Source organism: Lissotriton helveticus, chromosome 6, assembly GCF_964261635.1.
Source record: "Lissotriton helveticus chromosome 6, aLisHel1.1, whole genome shotgun sequence".
In the NCBI taxonomy this organism is placed as follows: Eukaryota; Metazoa; Chordata; class Amphibia; order Caudata; family Salamandridae; genus Lissotriton; species Lissotriton helveticus.
In genome coordinates this window covers 1,791,346,339-1,791,373,775 of record NC_136067.1, presented here as the reverse complement: position 1 = coordinate 1,791,373,775, position 27,437 = coordinate 1,791,346,339, and the positions used below count along the sequence as shown (strand labels likewise).

Sequence of the window (27,437 nt, the reverse complement as noted above, 5' to 3'; positions counted from 1 at the left end):
AGAGGCAGTGAGAGAATGGGAGAAGGGCAAATGAACAACCTGGTAATGTCATTGGTGTTCAAAGACACCTTCAATTTACTCTAGCTACCCCCGGCATTTTGGTGAACTAGAGTCAGTGTTGATAATTAACCAACAAGAGCATCCCCACTTGAAAGTTGGAGAATCACCGGAGAAGCACAGCAGTGACTCTGGTGTGATGTGCACACTGGCATGCACTGTTTCAGTCGGGGCACTGCTGAGTCAGTGAAACTGCTGAACGTCACAGGGTCGAATGGCAAGCTACGAAAGAACTTCGTCCCTATGGAATTTCATTGTTGGATTTCATTCATATCAAGGAATTCAGAATATGATTTTTGAAACCCCTTACCTGTTCTCAAGCCATAAGCATGCATAATGGTCATGTTTGTTTCTACAATTAAACAAAGACAGATATCGCTTTACCGGGAGGTGAAATCGCCGATTTCCTGACCTGTACAAGGGCAAGGGGAGGCCAGACGTGCCCGTTGTAAAGTCGGAAGTATTTGCTGCTAATGCTTTCTAACTCTCTGGTCGTACTGGGGGCCTCACTCTCCGACACCCTCCTTTTGCTGTCACTTCCAGGATTAGCAATTAAATAATTTTGCGGCAAATACGTAACATAGCGGGTTTAATTTGAGGCGGGGCGCGCTCCGAGAGTCCCTGCATTCTCAAGAGGAATGTGGTGGGGGCCGGGGCAGTGTGTTGTTGGAGGGTGGGGAGGGGGGCGGGGCACACACCTTTTAAGTTCCCCAAGACTGAGAGGGCTCCAACTGCTTCCGGGGTCCCGATCTCACCATCTCCAAGAGCAGCAAGAAAGTGCAGAGCGACCAGGAGCTCATCCTCCGAGGGCAGGAGGGACCCGCGAGCCTGAGGGGAGAGAGGAGGCAGAGGCAAGGAGGGAGAAGGGACCGGGAAGACAGGGTGAGACCGGAGAGCGCGGGACAAGACAGGGAGAAGGGGACAGAACAGGGAAAGACAAGAGAAAGCGTGGCAAACAGGAGAGGGGCAAGACAGGAGAGAGGGAGGACAGGCAGGAGAGAGAGGGTGGACAAAACAGGGGAGAGGGGGCAGGCAGGAGAGAGAGAGTGGACAAGACAGGGAAAGACAGGAGAGAGGTTGGACAGGCAGGAGAGGGCGCAGGGGACAAAACACGAAAAGACATGAGAGGGTGGGACAGGCAGGAGAGAGCGCAGGGGACACAGCAGGAAAAGACAGGCGACATGCAAGGAAGCGTGTTGCAATCAGTGGATCAGTGGGCCCATGTTAACTGAGAGCTCTCTATTTTGGTGTTCTGTCTGTGCCAGTGCAGTGCTGTGTGAAATAATTGTATATTATATATATATACACTGTATATATCGTAGACTTCTGTTTCCAAACTGTTCATATCCTGATGAGAGCCACTGTGTGTTTGTTCGTTGGTACGGTTTTGCTGCAACAGAGTTTTTTTGCAGCCAACCTTTGGCCACGCATTTGCCTGTCTGGCTATTACTGCCGGCTATTAGGCAGTGCGTGTGAATTATTTTCTAGCATACATTGCTCTGCAGGAGGTGTGACTGGGTAGAACAACCTGCCTTTGAAGTACCCCCCCAGATCAAGGCGATGAGTGCCGCTCAAAGGAGAATGAAATATTCATTCAGACGCTCTTCTAATCTGCACTAATAAACATGCTGATCAGAGGCAAAGAAGAAATCAATCAACAATGACTCCGGCCTGATTTGTGAGGTGTTTGCACATGGGAGCTGCTGTGGGGTGGAGCACGAACCTTCCGCTGCCATTTGTTAGAGTAGTGAACAAACAAATGTTCAGCTTAATTTTGTTTTACCTTCTGATTTAAAAAAAAACAAACACTTTTTAGGAAAAACGATTCCGAATTTCCGACATGTTTTTATAAGATGCATAGATCACTTGAAGTGCCACCATTGAGAGCTCTGAAGCAAAAGGTGAAGCCGTGAAGGCAGTGCGAATATTTCATGGTGTCTATTGGGTCAAAAAGGTGTTCAGAATACTTGCTTAGTCATCCAGTCCTTGGCCTCCCTGCTAGCAAGCAGAGCAATGGTAACTTATTCCAGTTGCAATTGTGATTCCGTGCAATTTTGTGTGAAGGAAGTTGGCAAAATATTGAGAATGCAGAAGTAAATGTAAATGCAGTACTTACAGGTGTGTCGGTGTGTTGTATGTTTGTGAAGTGAAGGAGATGTAGGGAAGTGCATTACGGAGTCAGTGAAAGGAGTCTTATGAAGATAAGATATACATATGGGCAAGATGTAGAGAGAGAGAAAAGGGTGCACTAATCTAACATAGAATGAGCTTGACTGCACTATTGAGGCACTCTGAACATCACTACTACCCCTTTCACATCTGACCTAAAACAGCCTTTATTTTTAGATAACTGTGCTCTGCCTGTCACGATAAAAGTTGTGCTGCAGCAAGTCATGATGGCTTTGCTGAACTACTTCATGAACAACAACTGCATCATTTGCAATTTTCATAAAGTATGCAGCTGGTTTTGATACTGTAGAGGACCATCAAGGGGAGCTAATAGAATTCAATCAGGATGGGGGTGATATGATCATATTTCTTCATCCCCTCAATGAGACTTGCAGACTGGCTACTCCCAGAGATGTATTCGCCAAGCCACCTCTTTCTCAAATGTGCTTGAGAATGCACCATTTCCCACTTTTTTCAAAATGTTCTCGTGGGAGGACCTCCCCATAGGTGGTTCGGCCTCACTCGCTGCGCTCTCTCGCCACAGTGCAGTATTTACGGCTCACCACTTTCAAATGTCACCAGCCGCCACTGCCCTCAGGCATTATTCGTTTAATACCTTCATCTTGCGGACAATGACTGTCTATAGTGAAGCATTAAAAATATCAGAATATCGATTGAGAGAATGACTAGTGCTTCTGAGGGTGTCCTTAGCATCCACAGTCTGAAAATGACCATTAAGAAGGTTCTGAGTAATTATCACAGTGTGTCTTTGCCTCTTGTGATAAACAAGGACACGGACTATATGGGCACCTCTGGTCAAAACCAGGCTGACTGATATAAACGTGCGCTTCAAGATTTCCTTCATTCTAAACAATTTCCTCTTTCGGGGCCTAGAGGCTGAATCCTCCATTTGACCCCATGTCCATGAATGGATCTGAATAGCTCAGTACACTACACATTGACTGTGATGCTTCCTCTACAAAAACTCAGGGTATACTCTTAGGCCAAATGCCCCAGCCCTCTATTGAAGTGAAATGTGTTCCTTTTTTAGGTTCACCCCAATTTGGTCCCCTTCCTAATTTTGCAGTGAGAGGAACCACTGGAATGATCTGGGTCATTCTTTCAAATGCTATCAAGATTGACTCCTTCACATCTATGAGCAATTTCCTAGACTCCTCAATTCCATGAAGAAGTGCTTCTCCTGTTCATGATGCCCGTATATATTTGCTCTGTATTTCGGGGCCCAGAAAGCTGTCTGCTTCCAGGGTGAAGTTGATATTGCTACCATCGCCAAACACTGCCACAAAGAGGGACAGAATTACTATCACACAATTCAGCAAGTGCGCAAATATAGGTGAGGAGAACCAAGGAAGAGGGAAGCACACAAAAGTGGGTCACTGAAAGGTAAATTAGTTGCACAGAAGGCAAGGACACCCTATTGAGGAACAGAGAGGAGAGGGGACAAAGTATGAAACCACTGGGAATGAAAGAGGGAGATAATGTGATGGAGTTCACATTCTAGTGCAAAATATTGATAAATTGGGGTTGGCATGCAAGAAAATTTACTCAGTATAGATGAATCTGGGAAAAGTTTACAATCCAAAAGGGGTGAAACATGTTTGGTGATGATAAGAGACACTGTTGAGAAATACAAGGATTGAATAATATTGAATTGGAGGGAAATGTGATGTAGATGCACACACAGTATTTTTTATACTAATTTTGTTTGTGCAGTGCACATTGCATAATTTAATTGCTTCAAGGCAATTTTGTTAGAGGTTCTGGCAAAACTTGAGGTACATGCCGATGCTAGTGAGAAGGGTTATAAATAGTGGTAGTTTCGTGTTGCATTATACACTCACTGCAAAAGGGGTTGCCTAGGTTTCTTTGATACATTTTACACTATCATTGCAACCATATCTATTGATGATAGGTGGAGAGGTCATTAGCACTGTTTTTGTCCCATCACATCCTATGGACATTTATATAGGTGGAGCACTTGCTTAGTGAAAAGTGTCACCAATCTACATCACAAGTGCCCTAAAAGACATGTGCTTAGGGATACCCCAGATGATAAGGTGGAGTTTATTATAGGGTCATATTCCAGCAACCGAGCTACCTCCTCAGGTTTTGCTGTATTGACCTCAGTGAAGTGGAAAGGGCTGGAGGTCTTCAACATCCAGGTACTATAGCATAGTACAACCTCATTAATAAATCTGTGAGTCAATAATGACACTATAATAGATATCTTGTCTAACTCAAGCCTTTAATAGAAGCATTGATTACAAACTCCAATATTGTGCAATTTGAAAGCTCGGTTGTCAGTCTAGACCCCGGTCTCTTGTATGAAACCGCCTGTACTCACCAAGGCGAGCTCTTCATTGGTGAATTAGGCCTTTGCATTTGGTTCTCGTACATTCTTTGCCCAGTTTTTGTAACCATTCTCTAATTTATTGTATGAGTTTCTTTCCTCATTTTTTCCACTCCTACAAATTCTTGATGTTGACTAAGGTGTTTCATGTTTGACAAAAGCTTGGTTGCAATGGTGTCACACTATTTTAAATGTGACATGAGCTAACATACATTCCAACAAGTAATTACTGTTGACAAAATAAGGCTTTCGTTGAAGATCAAAAATTCTTCACATACACAATTATCACAAACACAGATATCTGGATTCCAAAACTGAAAAGTGAAAAACTAGACCCTATTGTCTCTCATTGCATCTTTCATGTTTATATTTCTGTCTGCATCTGGGATCTTTTTGCAAACATTCTTACCGTAAAAAGTTCTGAACGTGGCTGGTGGATGGAAATGATCACTATTCTATCATTCCGTGCAATGTCAGATAGCAGACGGACAATATGGTTCGCAGTCATGGAGTCCAAACCCGTTGTAGGTTCATCAAGCAAAATAACTTCTGCAAGCACAAATAGTATCTGTTGAGCTATTTACAGATGTGATCATTAAGTAGAGATATGCCTAGTTGTACAAAACATTTCCACAGAGTTGGGGACAAGGTGAGTCCGTGAACCTGGTGCAGCATTTCATTTTGTTATCATGATATCTGATAGGACAGATGATTGCTTAAATCTGTACTTATCATCAACAGCCTTTGTAGTGGCAGCATTTGCATCAATATAAGCTTTACCTACATGTATATTATCTCAACCTAAAACACATGCAGTACACTGGAAAGATCCTCACTGACCAAACGCAATGACAGCAGATTACCATGAGGTCAGCCAATGAGAAATCACAGACAGCACAGAAAGGATGTTCATACTCAGGAAGCATTGTGAGGCTATAGAGACATTAGCAATGTGCTACACAAATAATGATATCACAACGTAACATAGCATACACAACTTATCATCAAGCCCCTCCTGCTTCAGTGGCTGTTGCAGGGTTCAACTGTTAATTGAAGGAAGGGCCATGCTATATCAGTGGATGCACTAACATGTTCACATTTTCTTTATCTCATTGGTAGTTTGACAGGAATGCAAAACACTAGAATTTCTTTTTTTATTTTTACACTGATCACAGCCATTCCTGACATTTTGCAAACAGAAACTCAGGCGTGCAATGAAAGCAATGACACTCTACCCAGGTGACTACCCTCCCAAACTTCCTATAGCAAAGGCACCATGTACCTGAAACTGCCCCCCATGACTTTCTATTCCAGAGATGTATAACGTACGTCCAGGTGACCAGTTGCATGCTGGATTTTCAAGATATTTACATATAGCACGTTTAAGATGTAATAAGTACGGATAAAACTCTTACCTAGTGTGCACCCTAAAATTATTACATTCCCGGCTCTAGTCGGGAGAATATTGAAAACTAAAGTTTGAGATCGTCAGCTCCTTCCAAGATACAATGGGGCAGATTTACAAGCCCCTTGCACCACTTTTGTGTCAATATATCCATGTTAAAAATGACGCAAAAGTGTCGCAAGGGGGTTGTAAATCTGCCCCAATGTATCAAGAGATCAGTAGTCCTGTCTGCTTCTCACTGGAACCGCCCCATGATTGTGGAAGGTTCAGGAAAAATGTTTGCAGTATTTTGTTATGCTAGATAAATGAGTTCTGACTACAATTTAGCTGATTGGTTAAAGGGTCTCACTGTGTTAATTTCGTATTTGCCACTATGTTCCTGGTTCACAGAACCAACTTGGGAGCTGTGAGGCACTGTAACTTTTTCAGAAGGATGTTTTTTCGCACTTGAAAAAAACATACCAACTTGGAAGCTGCGAGGCACTGTAACTTTTTCAGAAGGATGTAATTTCTCACTTGAAAAAACATATGAGGAATACGCCCTCCGGTTGGCTGCACATTCTCTGCGTGTGTCTTTGCAGCATGGGTGGACATTTGAAGACATGAAGGTATGGAAAGTTGCTGTCTGCGTCAAGTTCGTAACGTTCACTGTATTTTATTATCAACAGAAGTCCAGCTGATTAAATATAGACAAATAATGGAATTATACATTTTCTGAGATGAGTAAATGTAAAACAAAGAGAAACATGGGTAAAATGTATATATTTTGAAGTTTTTTATTGTGGCAAAAAATGATTTTCTTATGTTTAATAGTCAAGATTTATTGTGTGAAACACCAGTGACAGTGTAAGTGCAAATACACTAAAGTGATTACATCATTGATATAGTGTCAAACATTAGAGTATGAGTGGGCCCCTAAATATTTAGTCAAGCAGTTCTTTATCAGTTCTTCTTATGGCACATGTTGTCCTTATGTATTCTTAGGATCTGCTTGGGTTTAGTTTCCTGTTGTGTCAAATGTAGAAGGGGCACAGCCCCCAGTCATTAATCTCATGGAGTAGTGTCTATCTACAGTGGGGATTAATTCCACTCCCAAATACTGAAAATGTCATGTGTGTATTCCTTGTGATTCTAGGTTAACGCATTTTGACCCTCCGCTGGGTGGAGTCTTTCGCAGGGCAGGGGTTCTGCATGAGTTCAAGGGATAATGTACACCGATTTCACTACGTAGGTAGGAAGGGTGCACTCCTATTTTTGGGATTATTAACCTTCTTCACTGTTTTCCAGGTAACTGTTCCAGTATGGTGTATTTCTTGATGCCCGATGTCTGTTTTTCTTGCGGATCTTCTTCATTTTTCTGATCTGATCACTCACTCAACTCAACTCTGAATTGGCTTGCAATATTCCTTCTTAAGCACTTAGGATAATAATTATTTCTGGGAAACATCCTTTACAACAAAACTTTTACAACGCAGTGCTTTTACAACGCAGGTTTTACAACAAAAACCATTACAACGCATTGCGCTGGGGGACGCTCTAGGATAGGGAATAGATTTAATTTACTATCCAACACCTTCCCTAGTGTCCACGGGGACTGGAGTTGGAATAGTAAATTAAACTATTCACTATCCAGCACCCCAAAGCACTATGCGTTGTAAAGGTTTGCGTTGTAAAAACCGCGTTGTAACAGCATGCGTGGTAAAAGCATGCCTTGTAACGCCATAGATCCATTCTTTCTATTATATGAACTACCCTCAGTCAAACTGCTACTTTCCAAAATACCTTTTAATGGTTTCCCTCTGTCTCTGTTTTTACCACTTACATCTGCTTCATTTCTCTTTCATTATTTTCTCTTATAAAATGCTTCTTTTTGCTTTCTATCTAATTCTTGTGTCAAATGTTTTCTATTTGTTTCCATTTCTTGGAGCTCTTCATTTTCTAGCATACCTCTACCAAAATAGCCCTGTGCCCAAACTACCCAAGCTCAGCCACTGATTCTTTGGCCTTTCTACCACCATTCCAAAGATTCTGTCTAATGTCTTGGTGTATAGTTGTTTGTCCTCTCCTTGTATTCAATATTTCAAACACTGAGAAAGGCTAAATTCAGCATGCTTTTGCCACAGTTGCATCTTGAGAACTGTTGCTTTTGTCTGCCAGTGCAGGAAAGGATTCTATTTTGTAAAGCAACCGAGAAGCAGGGAATGTTCCATAGAATATCAAAGACAGTATAAGTGAAGCAGTAACACAAACTGATGGACGGGTAGTGCACAATGAACTTTGACAGGTACCCAACATTTTTACAGAATTTGAAAGTAAAGATGATGTGCAGACAGCTGAATACTGACTCCAATGTTTGCCAGTAGGGTGACAGAAGCACCCGGCCCACTTGTTCTGTTGGTTTATTTTGCCTGTTCACCATTGCAAACTCTGAAAGGATGGAATGTGAATGGGGCATTGTTTTAGAAACAGTAGTCTGGAATAATTTACTGGAGGCAATTTGTGATGTCTTTGTCTTAGTATATGTGAATTCTCTCATCCAAAGGCAATCTAATACGAATAGTACCTTTTACATCACGTTACAGCTAGATTGCATCCTTCCATATATTTTAAGTACTTATAGCTCAGAATACATCTCTCTGGCTTACTGGGATATTTCACCCAGGTCCAAGGTAGAAGGGTGTTCCACCTTGGAGTATTCTCCAGGACTTCTTCCAAACATGAGGGTACCTTTGGTATGTCCACCAGAGGAACATCATATCACAGCAGCGGTATGGACTCTTCACTTCAGATTCTCGTGCTTTTTTATGCCTCTCACGGTATAAGAGAATTACTAGGTGTGTGATGGATAGATGAAACAACCTTCAAAGATGAGAACATTGCGGTTTCATTTAGACATCAAGGACTGGTTATCTTCCAATTTTGTAAGTGGAACCACAAATACACAAGCACCTATTGAAGAACATAATTTTATTCAAGCATGTAGTATAATTGCACTGGAATCAGAGACCTCCGATATCAGCCTTGATGATCTTATGATCAATCCATCAAAGGACACAGGGGCATATTACCAACGATTAGCGATATTTATCTCTAACTAGGTTTAGCAACAAATTTGTTATCGCTAAGCATCGCCGGAAATTATCGCTGAGATAACGTGCTATTAGCAACGTTTATCTCCAAATCGATACATTTTCCGGCGATAGCATGAATATCGCTGAGAATACAGCGATATTCACGCATTAGCGATAAAATGCTCTTAGCCATGTTATCCACCTCCCATTGGATAACATGGCTAAGAAGTGGTCAGAGCAGGCGTTAGTTTTTGGAGATAGCGGGAATATTTCCATCACTACGCCTGCCTTGCTAATAGGCGATAGCGACGTTAGCGACTGCTTTCAGTCGCTAACAGGTTGGGTTCACCCACTTTGCATGTCATTAGCGATAAATATCGCTGACATGCAAAGCGGGACCCAAACCGCTCGCTATCGCCTTAAGCTGTCGCTAACTGCTGTTAGCAACAGCTTGCTAATAGAGCGATAGAATTATCGCCGCTTAGCGGCCGAATACGGCCGCTAAAGCGGCGATAATTACCTATCGCCCTGCTTGGTAATATGCCCCTTAGAGACTAATACAATCCTTGTATGGAGATGGGCCTGACCATGTTTCAGGTGACAGGCCACACCGTGATTTTAATCTTCCCAGTCAACATGGTCAGCACTGGATAACAATGAGGTTTTTGACTAAGTTAAAATGATAGAGATGATCTATAGTACTCTGCATGCCAATAACCCAATAAATTGTCAGTATACCTTCCTTAAGAAAGTTAGATACAAAATACTACTTAAAATCTTAATTTAGTCCCTAGTGTTCTAATAATACATTCTTCACTCAAAGCTAGATTGACGTGGCATCTCAAACTTCTATCAAGGATACAGAACTCACTCCTGCACTCATGACATCACTATGTCCAAGTGGTTGGTTGTTTTCAATGTGTATAATGCTGTGCTGGGTTATTTTCACTGCTTGCTTATTTTATATCTTATTCTGAGTTATTTTATAGTTATTGTATGCTCTGTATATAGGGAAATGTTTCAATATTAGAAAGGATGATGGTGATGAAAATGCAGAAGTTAAAAAAAAAATAATAATGTCAACTTGAAATTGAAATTGGCTGCATCCCACAAAATCCTCCTGCCTAATAGTATTCCCCTTATTAACATTACAAATAAAGCGGTTATTTTAGGACAACTGATGCATATTCTGCATATACTTTGTAGAATAAAGTTAAAGTTGCCAGTATTTCTCAAGATAGCAAAAATGCAATTTCCATTTGCCATTTTCAAACTGTTTTGTTTCTAAATAATGTTTATAGTGACACAAAACCTCTACCTTCACATTTTGTATGTCTGGCCCAAGGCACTGATCAAAATAAGCTTAGAATGGTAAAATATTATTTCTTTATCTGTTGAAGTGAAATGGAACTCACTGGGATCTTGTAGCAGTTGGGCTGCAATAGACACACGACGGCGCTCTCCACTGGAAATTCCATTGATGACTCGCCCTCCAATAACATTTTTGGCAACATGGGTGAGGCTCAGCTCTGCCATAACAGACTCCACCTGCAAGGACAATGGGCTTTTTGTAAGTTCTTAAAGTGACATAATCAAAAGGGGGAAACTTTAATTCATGCATTTGTAGTCCTTTGGTGACTGGATAATGAATGCAATATCAGTATTTGGAGGTAATGGACATTCCTCTGTTTTCTGAAGGAAGCCCTAAATGTGGAATCCACCAAATAAATTGTCTCCACCATATAAAGTGTACTGTGCAATATTGAATTTTTAATATGTACTTCAGAATATCGCCTACCATTATACCATTGATGTAAGTAGATGAGAAGTTAATAGCAAATCTATATTGTGCTATACATGGTGTATACTAACATGACAATATGTTTGCAGATTGATATTCTTGGCATCATAATTGTGATGCACAACCCTATACTATGCTGAAAAGAGTGACGAATAAGGTAGACTGTATGATAAGGTTCCCAAGGATGTTCAATTAGCACTTACCTCAAGCCTTGGGATTAAAGACGAAGAAAGAAATCTGGCTATGGTATGTCGTAAATCTGTAAACACACATTTCTTTGTGTTATAGGACAAGTGCTGTTCCTAGCCCATTAAAAGTAAGCAAAGCTAATTGCAAAGTGTACAGATAGGTTTTTATATGTTTTCTGAAAAATATAAGAGGGAGCTGGGTCTGTGAATGAAAAGGTAATGACTTCCACTACATGAATGCTAAAACTGAAAAGGCTTTGTCTTCTAAGCGTGCCTTACCTGTAGTTGTTACAGGCATAATGCAGTGGATCTGTAAACTTATATTTTTTGTGATGGGAATGTTAGAAACAATCTCATTTTAATACATTGTTCTTTACCTAACTGGGCCATTATGGACAAATACAAATTAGTTTTGTCCCTCAGACCATGTCGTGAATTATGTAATATGTGACATCATCAGCAGTGGATTGCGGGCGCGAGAGTTACTGTTAGTACAACTAACTATAACGGAGGAATTTCAATTGTTTTGTACGAGTGAAATGTCTAGCTAACTATAACACTCCTGAAACCTATGGTTTTTTCAGTGAATTTCTAAGGTTTTTTAAATGCTAATTACTAACTATAACAGGCCTGAAACCTATGGTTTTTTCAGTGAATTTCAAAGGTTTTTTCAATGATAATTTTCAAATGTATTATTATATTTTTTTTATATTGCTTTAATACATTTTTTAAATTACATTACACATTTTTAATATATTTTTTTTAATAAAAAAAAATTAAATTGTTATTTTTTATATATTTTGTCATTTATTTATAATATTTTCTTAATTTTTTATTTTTTCAATTTTTTTGGGGGGAGTCGTGCACCCAAAGCGCACCTTGCTCAATTACCGCGCGGAACATAGCCACCATTTTAGGATTCATGTAGGGTGTGCGATGCGTGCGTATTTCACTGCGTGATTGGTATGCGACCTGTACACGACTTCAAGTGCGTACGGGACATATACATATAACGCTATGCGACGCTTGCGCGTTTACGCATGATGTCATCTACGTGCTCAACGGGGTGGGCGCGCGTCTTCTTTTTCGATGTCCCAAAAGATATATATATATATATATATATATATATATTTAATATAAATATTAAGGCAAGAAGTTATTTAAACTAATCAAAAAAATAACATAATAATAATATTGTTTTCGTTTTAATAAACATATTACTTTTAAATGCAATTTCGCGAAGTCACGCTGGGTGCGTGCTGCGTGTACGCACCCAACACGGATCCCATGTGACCAAAACAAAGAGAGCTGATTGGTTTATAACACTTATTATTCTAACTATTGAAGAACCCCACCCATATCAAACACTCTTCTTAGACCTTCCTTCGGAGAAGACCTGTACTGAGAAGAAACTCACTTTTGATTCATTGGAGACCTGAATTTCTGTTTTGGAGACAAAATTGGCTACAGTGAAGGTCCTCACTCTGTCACATGTTTGCCCCCATTACCATGGGCCTCCTCGTCACAGGCCCCTCTGAACCCAGCTCACAGCACCACAGACTTATGTCTGTATCCACTACTGCCTTCGATCTACACTGCGGACAGCAGTGTTCACAACTCGAATTCCGCTTTGGATCTACACTACGGACAGCATTGAAGTTAGCCTTGATATATGTAAGGCAAAGACAATTGTACTCTATGACCGCAGACTTTGTTAAAATAAGTGACAAAAGTTCTCCGTCGATATCTCTGCTGACTACTGCCTTCGATTTACAGTGCGGACAGCAGGGTTCACAACTTGAATTCAGCTTTGGATTTACACTATGGACAGCATGAAATTCAGCCTTGATTTATTTAAGACAGAGACAATTGTACTCAAAGTCCTCAGATTGTGTTAATGGATGTGACAAAAAACATTCTTCAATGTCTGTGCTGACTACTGCTTTCGATGTACACTGCGGTCAGCAGAGTTTACAACTTGATACCAGTTTTGCATCAGCACTACAGACAACATTGAATTCAGTCTTGATTTATTTAAGGTAGAGACAATTGTACTCTGTTGTCCTCAGATTTTGGTAAAGTATGTGAGAAAAAGCATTCCTCGATGTTTGTGTCGACTACTGCCTTCGATTTACACTGCTACACTGCGGACAGCAGGGTTCACAACTTGAAATCAGCTTTGCATCTACACTACAGACAGTAGGGAATTCAGCCTTGATTTATTTAATGCAGAGACAATTGTACTGTATGTGTTCAGATTTTGTTAAAATAAGTGACAAAAATCATTTGTCGATATCTGTGCTGACTACTGCCTTCGATCTACAGTGTTGGCAGCAGGCTTCACAACTTGAATTCAGCTTTGGATCTACACTACGGACATCATGAAATTCAGCCTTGATTTATTTAAGGCAGAGATAATTGTACTCTATGTTCTCAGATTTTGTTAAAGGATACGACAAAAAGAATTTCTTGATGTCTGTGCTGACTATTGCCTTCGATCAACAGTGAGGACAGCAGGGTTCACAACTTGAATTCAGCTTTGGATCTACACTACAGACAGCATTGAATTTAGCCTTGATTTATTTAAGGCAGAGACAATTGTACTGTATGTCCTGAGATTTTGTCAAAGGATGCAACAAAAAACATTCATCAATGTCTGTGCTGACTACTGCCTTCGATCTACATTGTGGGGGCTCACGATTCAGGTGGAATGGCGATTGCACATGACGCATTCCAGTAGGCAAGAGACAATGCACCAGGGTGACCCGCCTGAACCACAAATCATCGCAGGGTGTGCACACGCTAAATTCTTCAGGTACCACTAACTCACTACACCACAAGTCATCTCCACGTGGCCTTGTTAAGGCGGAATTCACTAGGCAAAAAACATTGCTCCCAGTGCGGCCTGCTCGGACCACACATCATCACAGGGTACGTACACGCTAAGCACCAAAGGTACTACTAACTCAGTGCACCAAAAATCAAAACTACGTGGCCTTATTAAGGCAGAATTCACAAGACAAAAAACATTACTATCAATACGGCCTGCCCGGACCACGCATCATCGCAGGCTCCACAGAATCTTGTTGTTTCAGGTGCCACTAACTCAGTGCACCAAATATCATTGCTGACTGCACACACGTTAAAACAACAATACTGTGCAGCTCTACTCTACGCCACGTGGCTGTGGGCTCTTGCTAACTGCTGCCTCCTGCCTACACTATGGTCATCAGAGCTCACAATTAAATAGACTGTTGATTCATTATTTGCAGAGTACAATACCAAACTAAGAAAAACATCTATCAAACCCTATACAATATCCCTTTAGTATGCTTCCTTCAAGAACTTCTTTTATATCAGTAATAGATTTAGTTGAAAAATAAAAGTCATACTGCAAGTGCAAAGGCACACTCAATGGCAGTCTACACTGCGGACAGCACAGGTCACAATTTGAACTATAATGTCCCTGAAACATACATATTTCGACAATGTATTCCATACATGTTTCATCTTTTATTTCAATTGTGATTACAGATGATGCAGTCCAGCCTAAGATCTACACTGCGGACAGCAGGGTTTACAACTTGAATTCAGCTTTGCATCTACACTACAGACAGTAGGGAATTCAGCCTTGATTTACTTAATGCAGAGACAATTATACTTTATGTATTCAGATTTTGTTAAAATAATTGAAAAAGCATTTTTCTATAACTGTGTGGACTACTGCTTTCCATGTACACTGCGGACAGTAGGGTTCACAACTTGGATTCAGCTTTGCATCTACACTATAGACAATAGGGAATTCAGCCTTGATTTACTTAAAGCAGAGACAATTATACTGTATGTATTCAGATTTTGTTAAAATAAGTGAAAAAAGCATTTTTCTATAACTGTGCTGACTACTGCCTTCGATGTACACTGCGGACAGTAGGGTTCACAATTTGAATTCGGGTTTAAATATACACTACATACAGCAATGAATTCAGCCTCGATTTATTTAAGGCAGAGACAAAAAATACTCCTATGGCACTGCTAGTATGTGCAAGGACCTTCAATCCGTGCATCCTGTGAACTATGCTCACAAAGAATGTAGAAGACTGCGCCAAAATGTACCTCTACCACCGGCAATACCAAGTACCTCTGGGGCATCACCTTCAACATAGCCACCAGACATACATCCCGATTTTGAGAAAGTTAGAACGCACTGCGTGAAGAGCAATCATTTATTTTGGTTTGGGGAGCAATCAGTAGACCTAGTTTACAGAGCAATTGATAACCATCGATGGTAGTTTTATTTTTCCCCTCAAAGTTCATGCAGTCCAGTATGCAACAGTCAATGCTTTGAGTGCATCCCGTTCAGACCACGCTTCATCGCAGGGTGAGCACAAGCTAAGCACCAGATGTACCACTAACTCAGTACACCATAAATAATCGCCATGTGACCTTATTAAGGCAAATTTCAGTAGTCAAAAGACATTCTTACCAGTGCGGTCTCCCTGAACCAGGCATCATCGCAGGCTCCACACAAACTCATGAACCCTTTACGATAGAATCTTCTGTGTATTATTTCACATACCTACCTTTGTACAGCAGAAGTCATAAACCGTTTATGATTGAATATCTGTGTATGATATCATGATTACTATTCCACTTGTTACCAACTGCAAAGTAATAAAATGGAGTCAAGCACACATGCCCGTACCCACTTCAATGATCTATCTGTGTCTGTGTATTTATTATGTTTGTAAAATGCTGCTCCTGCACCCTACCACATTATATTGTGCTATAAATAGCGTATGCAACGATCTTACCTCTGCCAGTAACAGAAACTTCAATTATATAACTTTCTCTCGCTCATTCTACAAATACGAACGTACACTCTGGATCATTACAATACTGCAAACAAAGTGTATAGTAAATGTAAGTGTGTGTACTATTGCTCGATGTAAAAAATGTTTTTTTGCATATTTATATAGCACGAAGTCGACCCAAAACTATATCAGCAATTTACATGAGGACCGTATTTACAGTACATTTTCAGGCACGCGTAGATTACGTCATTTCTCTACAATAACAGGATGTGGACACGACTCCGAGCCTCGAACACTGATTTCCAGCACCAAGTTCGACAGTATACCCGAATGATCACATATGTATATATGTTAGCTGCCCTTCATGTGACAAAAAATGCATCCTAAAGCTTTCATAGCCCTTTATTACTACAGCTACAACACTCCACTGAATGTACTACAAACAATCATATTTGCAGAAATGCGTCATGTCCACCATCTTTTATGTGTGGAACTATGGATGAATATAGCGTCAGTGATACCCGTACCTTTCATGTTGGCCATGTTGTGGGACTTTACAGACATAATGACACATTTGTGTTTAAGACACGGGTGACGGCAGCACTACTACACGGACACCCAAATCAGTTTATTTCTCATATAGCTCACGAAGGAACCACGGCCATAGCTCTGGAATCATCGTTCACAGCCTCGCGCAGCACTGCCATACCTCAGTCCAGCCCACTCCGCTTCCAGGAAAACACATCAACGCTACATGGCCCAGATTTCCATTGTAGTGATTTTTTAGTTCCAGGTCTAGTTGTCAGAACGGCACACACACACCCACACCACATCCATCTAGCACATGCCTCACAACACATGTGACCCTACCAATAAAAAAGACGGTGCGCACGTGCTCTACGCCATATTAGAGTTGCTCCCATCGAAAGCGCTGTGATGGCCCATCCTGGTGGCTCGGACGCCTCATGTAGGCCGGAACTACCGAACAGGGGGCCCACCACTACGTGCATGGCCTCTTTGGTCACTGAGTTAGTGGTACTGCAAGGACTGAGTGGGTGAGGAACCTGCGATGAAGATGGGTGCACAAGTATGTCCTTTGCCATAGTGATATCAAGACTCAGCACCAAATGTGAGACCTTTTGGTGGTAGAGCAGGACTACATGATGTAGAACGCACCCTGTCCGTGAAAAGGTGAGCAGTGAGGCCTGGGTGCGCAGCAGTGGGAGTCGATGGGGTGCAGCAGACTGGATACAAAAAGGCGACGCAGCGATTTAGGCGTACGCAGTCCTATATACCGTATCTTATTGCATTTGTATTTTGTTTTCATATAGCAGGAAAGTTTTTATAGTCGGTCAAAAGTCCATCGCTCGTGATGATTGAAACCACGTGTATCACTGCGCACCACTTGTTTTCTAGAACCGGATGGAAAACATTACTACTTTACTAATTCTTCATAAATTGAAGCCCATTAAATATGTTGGCACTATACCAATAGTTGTATTTTTAATGCGGGAGGGAAGGTGTGTGAAAGGGCGGTGTTATTCTACTCCACATTAAGATAGTGGCAATTACCAATCATAACATCTTTCTTTTACTATCTTTTAGATGTAGAGCTTCAGGGTGCACTATGTCCCGGCACGTGGTGGAAGACACACCGGTGATGGAAAGGTGAGCTGCGAATATTCTTTTCAGTCACTCTCTCACTTCCTCTCTCCTTTCATTAACAAATGACGCACAATCTTATCTTCCTCTTTATCTAACAGGTTGTGTTTCACAAATTGGCGATCCCCCACAAACCCCTCCAAAGCTCAACATTTGAGGATTGTGCAATGATGCGTGGCCATTGTAACACCGCATAAGAAGGCTGCTTCGACACGTGGTGGACCCTCTTTGAATCACGCCAATGGCACAAGGTGAGCAAAGAAGCTTGTTTCAAAAGCACCGAGAAGTCACCTGTGGGTGGGGAGGGTGGATACTGTGCAGCAACTTGAGTGCATAGGAATGTACAATCACCTCTGGGCAGTGGGAGTGGATAGGTTACAACAGTCTGGGTCCGCAGGAAAGGGCACTTACCTCCGAACACTGGGAGTCAATGGGGTGCAACAGTCTGGGTACGCAGTAATGAGAACTCACCGCTATGCAGTGGGAGTGCATTGGTATACTACTCAGAGAGAAAAAGAGCGCACAGACACCTCCTTGCAGTGGAAGTTGATGTAATATAGTATCCTGAGTGCCCAAAGGCATAACGCAGAAATATACGTGTACAGCTCTATGTACTCTGCTATTACTAACTCTATACTATCTTTCAGATCACTAAACTTGAGGATGCACTATGAACCGGCACATGCTTAGACACACACCGGAGGCAAAAAGGTGAGCTACAAAGATTTTCTGCAGTATCAACACTACCTCTCCTGCTCCATCTATTAATTTCTCTCTCTCACACTTTCAATGTCGTTTTTTCTCTCTTTCTCTCTCTCCCTCTCTCTCACATTATTTCTCTTTCTCTTTTCAAGTTATGAAAGCTTCTGTCCACTCTGCAGAAAAATAAATCAAGGCTGAATTTTATACAGTCTGCAGCATAGAACCAAAGCAGACTTCTAGCTGTGAACTCTACTGAAAACAGTGTTTCCAAAAGGTAAGCAGAGCGGCCTAGATACACAATGCCTCCAATTAAACACGCTGCAAATAAACAATATTGTCCTGCATAATGATGTGAACTCTCACCTAATTCTGTCTCATCTCTGAATCATTTTAAAGACCTGCTGGACCATACTGTAGATCTGACCCAGCAGGCACTTCCCTACAGACACCTCTTCAGCGCGAGCTTATGAGAGGGGAGGGATGTATCAGTCACACTGCACAAGTGCGAATAAGCAATATTGCCAAGTGTTATGTTAATTTGTGATCTTTTACCTCATTCAGTCACATCTCTGTGTAATTTTAAAAAACATAGATACCAAAACATAGGCCTAAGCCTACAAGCAACGCTGCCCTACAGACTCATGTTGAGGGTGATTCTGTAGGAGGGGTAGAGTGTACTAACCTGAGTGTGCATGAGAGAAAAAACGTCCCGCCTTTCGTAAAGATGTAATCTCTCACCTCATTCAATCACATCGATCTAATTTTAAAGACTTATTTTCATTTTTGTTTTGCAGGTTACCTACGCTCCTACCATTGGAGTCCGTCCCACATTTTGTTCATTATACTGTTATGTTAAAGTTAAATTTTTATTTATTTATTTTGGTTTTAATAAAAGTTAATTTAAAAAAAACTGAGTATATACGTCTTATTTTTCTGACAACATTTCACTATTATTTAGTGTGATAATCATATGCTTAGAGAAGATTTAAACATAAAAAGTAGAAATTAAGTTTATAACTAGAAGTATAATACTGAGGTTAACTCTTTACCAGCTCTTTACCAGAGTCTGTAGCTGCGATTAACGGTTCCTATGGACATTTTTAAAAAGTCCAGAACACTTTCTGTTTGGATTAGCAACATTGTGTGGTGAACTTGTGACCTGTGTGCTCAGTTAAGTGTTCCATGAACTGTTACTATGGTAATAGGCAGTAAGCAGTTTGTGAGTAGGGTTGAAAGGTACTGGCTGTACAGAAGCCGTTATATTTACCCAGGATCCTCTACATGACAGAGGGGAAAGCAAACTGAGACGACAGAACACTATGTACATTACGAGCAAAAGAAGTACACAATTCTTCGAATTCACCTCAAAAGAGTGTTCGAGGAATAGCCCCAGACGTTACAAAACATCCATGTACAATTTGCCTACTCTGTACTCAACAATGGGCAATTATTTATCGATCACAATCAGATACTGTTGCTTCATGATTCACAGTGTGCACTTCACTAAATACTTTGCACCTATTTAAATGGGAGACGGGATTGTCGACATTCAAAAACTTAGGGGCATATTTGCAAGGACGGCGTTAAAATTATCGCCGCTTTAACGGCAGCAAAGTACAGCTAAAACGGCGATAATGGACATCAAAATCCTTTGTTGTCTTACCGGAAGATTTTTTCAACGCTGCTGTTTGCTATGGCAGGGTGAGAGCAGAGGCTCCCGCCTGCCATAGCAAACTTGGTTTGCATTTTGAAACAGAGAACACGAAAACCTACTCTCTCTTTTAAAATGCAAAGCAAAATGCTTTTCCCCACGGGGAGCTGCATATTAGCAGCAAAGTAATGGCGGCTTCCGAAGGACGCAGGGAGCTGACTGGCACCGTAGGGACATTAGGCATCCACCCACAGTCCCCAATGTTGAATACACGCCCATGGGATGGGATCCCGAGGAAGAATACAAATTAGTAGTAGGTGATTTTTTTTTACGATACAATTAGGAGTCTGTAATGGACAGCGTTAAAATGTTCTGGTGTACATCTGGGCTTCTATTGGAATTCTCACAAATTCTCAAAAGCCTATTATTAAGCCCACCATGGCCACTTTAACTGCACTTTCATAACGCTAAGGCAACGATAATTTTAACGCTCTCCTTGTTAATATGCCCACAATATCACGAGAAATACAGTGATAATTCAGAAATATATGTGTGCAGGTCTATGTATTCTGCTATTACTAATTCTATACTATCTTTCAGATAACTGAACTTGAGGGTGCACTATGAACCGGCACGTGCTTAGACACACACCGGAGGCAAAAAGGGGAGCTACGAAGATTTTCTGCAGTATCAACACTACTTCTCCTGCTCCATCTATTAAATTTCTCTCTCTCACACTTTCAATGTCGTTTTTTCTCTCTTTCTCTCTCTCACATTATTTCTCGTTCTCTTTTCAAGTTATGAACGCTGCTGTCCACTCTGCAGATAAATAAATCAAGGCTGAATTTAATACAGTCTGCAGTATATAACCAAAGCAGACTTCTAGCTGTGAACTCTACTGAAAACAGTGTTTCCAAAAGGTAAGCAGAGCGGCCTAGATACACAATGCCTCCAATTAAACACGCTGCAAATAAACGATATTGTTCCGGGGGTTGTATGATAGTACAACGTGGGCTATTACCACGCGTGCCATTACAACGCTGTTTTTACAACGCAAGTCATTACAACGACTTGCGCTGTAAGCGCTGGATAGTGGAATAGTTTAATTTTCTATTCCAACTCCAGCCCACGTTACAGAAGGGAAGGTGTTGGAATAGAAAATTAAACTATTCCTTGTCCTACAGCGCCCTCCAGCGCAAGTCGTTGAAACGACTTGCGTTGTAAAAGCAGCATAGTAATGGCAGCGCGTGGTAATGCCCGCATTGTAAAGGCTGTTCCCCGTCCTACATAATGATGTGAACTCTCACCTAATTCTGTCTCATCTCTGAATCATTTTAAAGACCTGCTGGACCATACTGTAGATCTGACCCAGCAGGCACTTCCCTACAGATACCTCTTCAGCACGGGCTTATGGGAGGGGAGGGATGTATCAGGCACACTACACAAGTGCGAATAAGCAATATTGCCAAGTGTTATGTTAATTTGTGAACTTTTACCTCGTTCAGTCACATCTCTGTGTCATTTTAAAAACCATAGATACCATAACATAGGCCTAAGCCTACAAGCAGCGCTGCCCTACAGACTCCTGTTGAGGGTGATTCTGTAGGAGGGGTAGGGTGCACTACCCTGAGTGTGCATGAGAGAAAAAACAATCTTGCCTTTCGTAAAGATGGCCTCCACCCACAGTCCCCAACGTTGAATACACGCCCATGGGATGGGATACCATGGAAGAATAAAAATTAGTAGTAGGTGATACTTTTTTTTACGATACAATTAGGAGTCTGTAATGGGCATATTTACAAGGACAGCGTTAAAATGTTCTGGTGTACACCTGGGCTTCTATTGGAATTCTCACAAATTTTCAAAAGCCTAATATTAGGCCCACTATGGCCAATTTAACTGCACTTTCATAACGCTAACGCAACGATAATTTTAACGCTGTCCTTGTAAATATGCCCACAATATTGCGAGAAATACAGTGATAATTCATGTTCTCAAGTAAAAAGCTTGTTAATATAAGACTGTGGACTTACCATATCAATCCACCTTGCATATTAAACATGCTTAAGTCTACTTCAGAACAGATGTTACCATCCAACATAAACCGCAATTACCAAGAGTTTTGCTATCGGTCCTCAAATCCAGGGCCGCCTTGTAAATACAACGCTGTTGTCATACCTCCCTCTTCCATGTTATATTGTCATAGGAACACCTACCTTGCCACTGGGAATGCCTACATTGCAACTCATTGGAGATACAAGGCGAGCCGTTAGCAAACCGGCTGCTAACATCCGTTAATGCATTTTAGCATCGCCTAGTAAATAGGGCGATAACATTTTCACAGCATTTTTGGCTTTTTTTTTAAATTGCGGCAAAATGGCACTTGATAATATGTCCTCAAGTTTGCAATGACAGAGCGGGAACCTCAAATCCCGCCCTGCCATAGCAAACAGCTGTGTCCCAGGGGTAGGCACCCCAAGACACATCAGGAGTCGCTCCTGGGGGGTGGTGTTCCCAAAGGCTTTCGACTGCTCCAGAATGGAGTCCACGCAGCCCCCTCCCAAAATATAAAAGACCAGAAGGGTAGTAATCCCTGGGGCTTAGATGGACCTTTGAGCTCTCTCACCCATTTATTTTAAAGCACCGAGGAATGGCGGTCCCCGGGCTACAGAGCCCCACTGAACCCCCATCAAAAGTAATATTTTATACCCCGGGATTTGGCCCTCCCAGGTAGCTAATTTTTAAACAAGCACAGGAGCCCGCGCTTCGTTTTTTTTTTTTTACGGCAGATTTATGCACCCAGCGCACATTCCTCCATTTTATTTTTTAAAACATAATACATTTTAGGGGCCTTATGGGTCCTTGTGGGACCCCCCTAAGCAGGTCTAGAGGGTCAAAGTATTTCTTACCTGCCCCTTTATATGTTTTGAACACTTGTTACACTGATTTCTAGATCCTCGCTTCTACTGAGGCACAAAATGGCTGCCAACACTTCCTGGTATCGAATGTTGACAACCGCTTGACAGCCAATTAGCATGCAGCGTGTGATCGGGACGGTGAGCTTAGAGTGCGCGCAAGATGCGCTGATCCACCGAGGCCATAGATATATATGTACTTTTAATTGTAATTTTCTCAGGAACTACTGAACGGATTTACACCATTTAAGCAAAAGGTACGAGTCTGAACCAAGGACTACCTCTTTGCCAAAATTGGTGTAATTCCGTTCAGGAATTCTGGCTATAGCCGCGATGAACGGTTCCTATGGAAAATTGCATGGGGAAAACATGTTTTGGGACCCCTTTTTTTCTCGGCCCGCTTCACAAATCACCCCAAGACTTCCAGGATAGGAGCGGACCGGAGTGCCCCACCAGTTTTAAAAATTTCACGAAGATTGGTCAACCGGCGCCAACGTTATTCCAAATAGAATGTTGCAGATTTCCTATGGAAAAAAGGTCCTAACTATATCTACCTACTGGCGACCGCCAGTAGGTTATATATATATATATATATATATATATATATATATATATATATATTGCGCTCTTCGCCATCCCAGGGTCCCGGGAAAGAAATGACAGCACTCGAGGGTATCTTGCTCACACGGTAGTTTATTAACTACAAGTACGCCACAGACGCGTTTCAGCACTAGGCCTTCGTCAGTGTATTTACACATGAAAAACCGGTACACTTAATATAGGTAATTTCGTACAAGGGTTACACCTCTCAGTCGACATCGACAGAGGACTGCAATCCTCCCAGTGCACGCCATCTTGTAATGGTAAATATATACATATATATACATGTCTATACACATATTCACAACACCACATATAACATGTTCTCAACATCTTACTACCTGTGGATAGGTAGATGCACGTGTTAAGGGAGAAGATTTATGTATTATAAAATAGATCTTCAGTATGATGTTTGATATAGCCGTATATGTATATGTATATATATATATATATATATATATATATATATATACCCTGCAAGCTGGTGCCACATATGTAAATGACGATGATACCAACACTGACCCGGAATCATTAACAAGTGGATCGAGTGACGAATTGAGCAGTAATAGCAGTAGAGACATGGATTTTGTGATTCTCAGCATGGAGGAGGAGCTGGATTTTTTGGTGGCAGCCAGGATGAAAACCCTAAGACCGCGGAACGAGCAAAATCAGGTCGGAAAAGGCAGGACACAATCAGGCGGTCAAACAGGAGGAAACGCAAGCGAGAAGCCCAAAAAAAAAGAAAAACTTCTGGCGCAAGAAGTAAGGGCTGATCAACAGACAGTAGTGAATTTAACTACCATGACTCTCACAAAAGCAGAAGAACAGCTTTTAGCGTTGGGCCTGAACTACTGCCCAAATACAGATTTCAATTATGCCACCACACGAATTGACATTTTCAAATTTATAAGGAAGTTAAAATTAAGAAAGTTTTTTGCCATGAAAAATGTGTGGGATGAAAAAAGAGCAAGAACACCCACTGTGGCAGGATCCAACCTGCAGGTTTCAGAAGTACCTACCTTATGGGCAATACAAGAACTGAATAATGAAGAAGAAGACAACTCACAGTTGTCAACACAAACAAAACTGCGAGAAATGAATCTACTACAAAAGGGCGCAGGAGAAAGCCCTTTCAAGCCCAAATCAACATTTATCCCTCTAATGCCGAAGGACGCCATAGACGTGTTTCACGATCGTGTTACAGAGGAAATGAAAAAGTTAAACTGCCAAACAAATCATAATAAATGCAGACCCAGCCAGCATCAAATGCAGTTTGTCAATTTGATGGAAAAGATAAAAAGGAACCCAGATGCAGTTGTGAAAAAATCAGATAAGGGTGGAAATATTGGTCTATGGCGTAAAGTTGATTATGATGCAGAAGCAATGCGGCAGTTGGACAATATAGACTGCTATGAAAAAACATCATTGAAAGCGTACATTAGAGCCAAGGACAACATTAAGAAAGAATTGCAAAAGTGGAAGAGTAAAGGGCTAATACCAAGTGAAGAATTCAAATTCATGCATAAGCCTCACCCAGTAATGCCCTTCCTATACTTGCTGCCCAAGCTACATAAAGGAAAAGTTCCCATACCAGGTCGTCCAATAATATCAGCCATCAACAGTATGACGGAGCAAGTGGGCCAATACATAGACTTTTATATGCAAGATCTGGTCAAAGGCATGCCATCATACATAAAGGACACCGGCGATTTTTTGAAACGGATTGACAACATATCTTGGACTGATGACTTAGTGCTTCTGACTCTTGATATAGAGTCATTATACACCAGCATTAACCATGAACAAGGGCTGCGGGGTGTGGAACATTTTCTAAATACTCGACCAGCAGAGTATGTGCTACATAATAAGATGCTTATGTCGTTAATTACTTGGTGTCTTAACAATAATTATTTTGCCTTTGGTAAGGAGTTATTCAGACAGAAGCGAGGGGTGGCTATGGGGGCCTGCTTTTCCCCGAGCTACGCGTGCTTGCACGTGGGGTTCTGGGAGAAGCAGGTCCTCATGGGACAATACCAATATGAGATGGAAAAAAGAATCTGTCTAAGGCTGCGCTTTATAGACGATGTGTTTATTGTTTGGAGGGGCGATAGTCAGAGTGCGAAAGAATTTCTTGAAAAAATGAACATAAATGACTACAACCTGTTCTTTACTTCTCAATGCAGCACGAGCTCCATCGAGTTTTTAGATGTTCAGATACAGGTAACAAATAACAAATTAAGTACTACTGTGTATAGGAAACCTACAGCAGGGAATGCAACCCTCCATGCGTCAAGAGCACATCCTAAACACCTAATAGCCAGTATTCCCTATGGGGAAATATTGTGGCTTAAGCGTATATGCAGTACCCCTGAAGAATATGACAGATGCAAGAATGAAAGTCTAGAAAGGATGCGAGTCAGGGGTTACACAGAGGATATGCTTACCAGGGCCACGGCCAAAGCCAGTGAGAGACCATGAGCATAACTATTACCAATAGACACTGAGACAGTAAATTAAATTGGAAATAAGGAAGAGGCACCTAGGCTGATTAATACGTTCAGCAGGCAGGAGCGTAAAATAAGAGCTATACTAAATAGGAATTGGCCAATTGTTTTAACTGACAGCATTTTAAAAGAGGACCTTCCGGATAAACCCCAGGTAACTTTTAGAAAATGCAAGAACATGGCCGCCTATGTATCACAACCAATAGTAGCAGGGGCTCCTGCATCTATGTGGTTGCAAATTAAACAGGGTTTCTACAAATGCACAACCTGCCGGGCGTGCAATTTTGGCATAAACACAACTAAATATAGCACACCTTTCAGTAAATGTGAACAAAAAATTAAAGGCAACTATGACTGTCGTACAGAATTCGCTGTATACATACTCACGTGCACTTGTGGACTCAGGTACGTGGGAAGTACCATAACACCAGTGCACGTGAGGATTTTACAACATATAAGAGCGATTATTAACAGTGATCCCACCTATCCGGTAGCTAGACATTTTAAGGCGATGCATGGAAAAAACATTAATTGTTTATCTTATTATGTCATTGATTCGGTACCGGTACCTAAAAGAGGTGGTGACAGAGAAAAGTTGTTAAGGCAGCTGGAGACGAAATACATATTAAATCTTAACAGCAAGGCTCCCAATGGATTAAACAACACAGAGGACATGCACACATTCTTGGTAGATGCAGTTTTTTTGCTCGACTTGTAGAACGTGCAAAACTCCCCCAGTGGGTGCCTTCAATCTTGCATTGTTAAAATGTCATTACCCAAGTGGGCGGAAAGAAGTACAAGCAGTGCCGCTGTGATGCCAATATTTACCGGCAGCTCAGGCCCCCCCTCGTTCTCGTCGTGGCTCCATTGTTTGAGCACAGTAGATCCGCCTTGCATCAGCGGCGGGGCATTTCCGCGACTGAGCAAAAAAACTGCATCTACCAGCATGCTCCAGCTTCACTTGGGCGGGACTTGTTAATTTAAATAAAACACGTGACAGCAGACAGCCTCAGTCTTTCATTGTGCTGCCAGTGATCAAGGGCGAAAGGACGCCCGAAACGCGTATGGCCTGAGAGGATCGATGTGCAACAGGCTGCTGAACTGCTACCTGCAGCATTTGTGCTGAAACCCCCTCGTGTGAGGTATTTCTACAAGGGCAATCTGTGTGACAAAATATATATATATATATATATATATATATATATATATATATATATATATATATATATATATATATATATATATATATACATTGAGAAAAACCAAAGGTTAAGGGAGGTTATAGTTTGGTTCACGTTTTAACCAGACAAAAACATAGATATTCAGTAGTTATAGTTATAGTTATACTTATGTTAAGAACCTAAAAATTGTGGCCTAAAGTTACTTAATGGCACAAGTTATAAATTCATCAGATAAGCATAGCTGTAAGTACAACTGCTGAATGTTTATGGTTTTGTGTGGGTAAAACGTAAACCTAACTATAACGCCCCGTAACCTTTGTTTTTTACAGTGAATTGCTATTTTTTTAAG

General features: G+C 41.3%; 1 protein-coding gene across 2 annotated transcripts in view; it reads right to left on the bottom strand.

The window, feature by feature from the left end:
• Positions 1 to 27,437, bottom strand: part of ABCG5 (ATP binding cassette subfamily G member 5) — a 170,366-nt gene that overhangs the window by 117,785 nt on the left and 25,144 nt on the right. For both annotated transcript variants that reach the window (XM_078649685.1, XM_078649686.1), the window contains exons 5-6: positions 10,489 to 10,621; positions 5,007 to 5,146 (exon numbers count right to left, since the gene is read on the bottom strand). In XM_078649685.1, the coding sequence (XP_078505811.1) occupies positions 5,007 to 5,146; positions 10,489 to 10,621 (273 nt within the window). The remainder of the gene's footprint in view (positions 1 to 5,006; positions 5,147 to 10,488; positions 10,622 to 27,437) is intronic.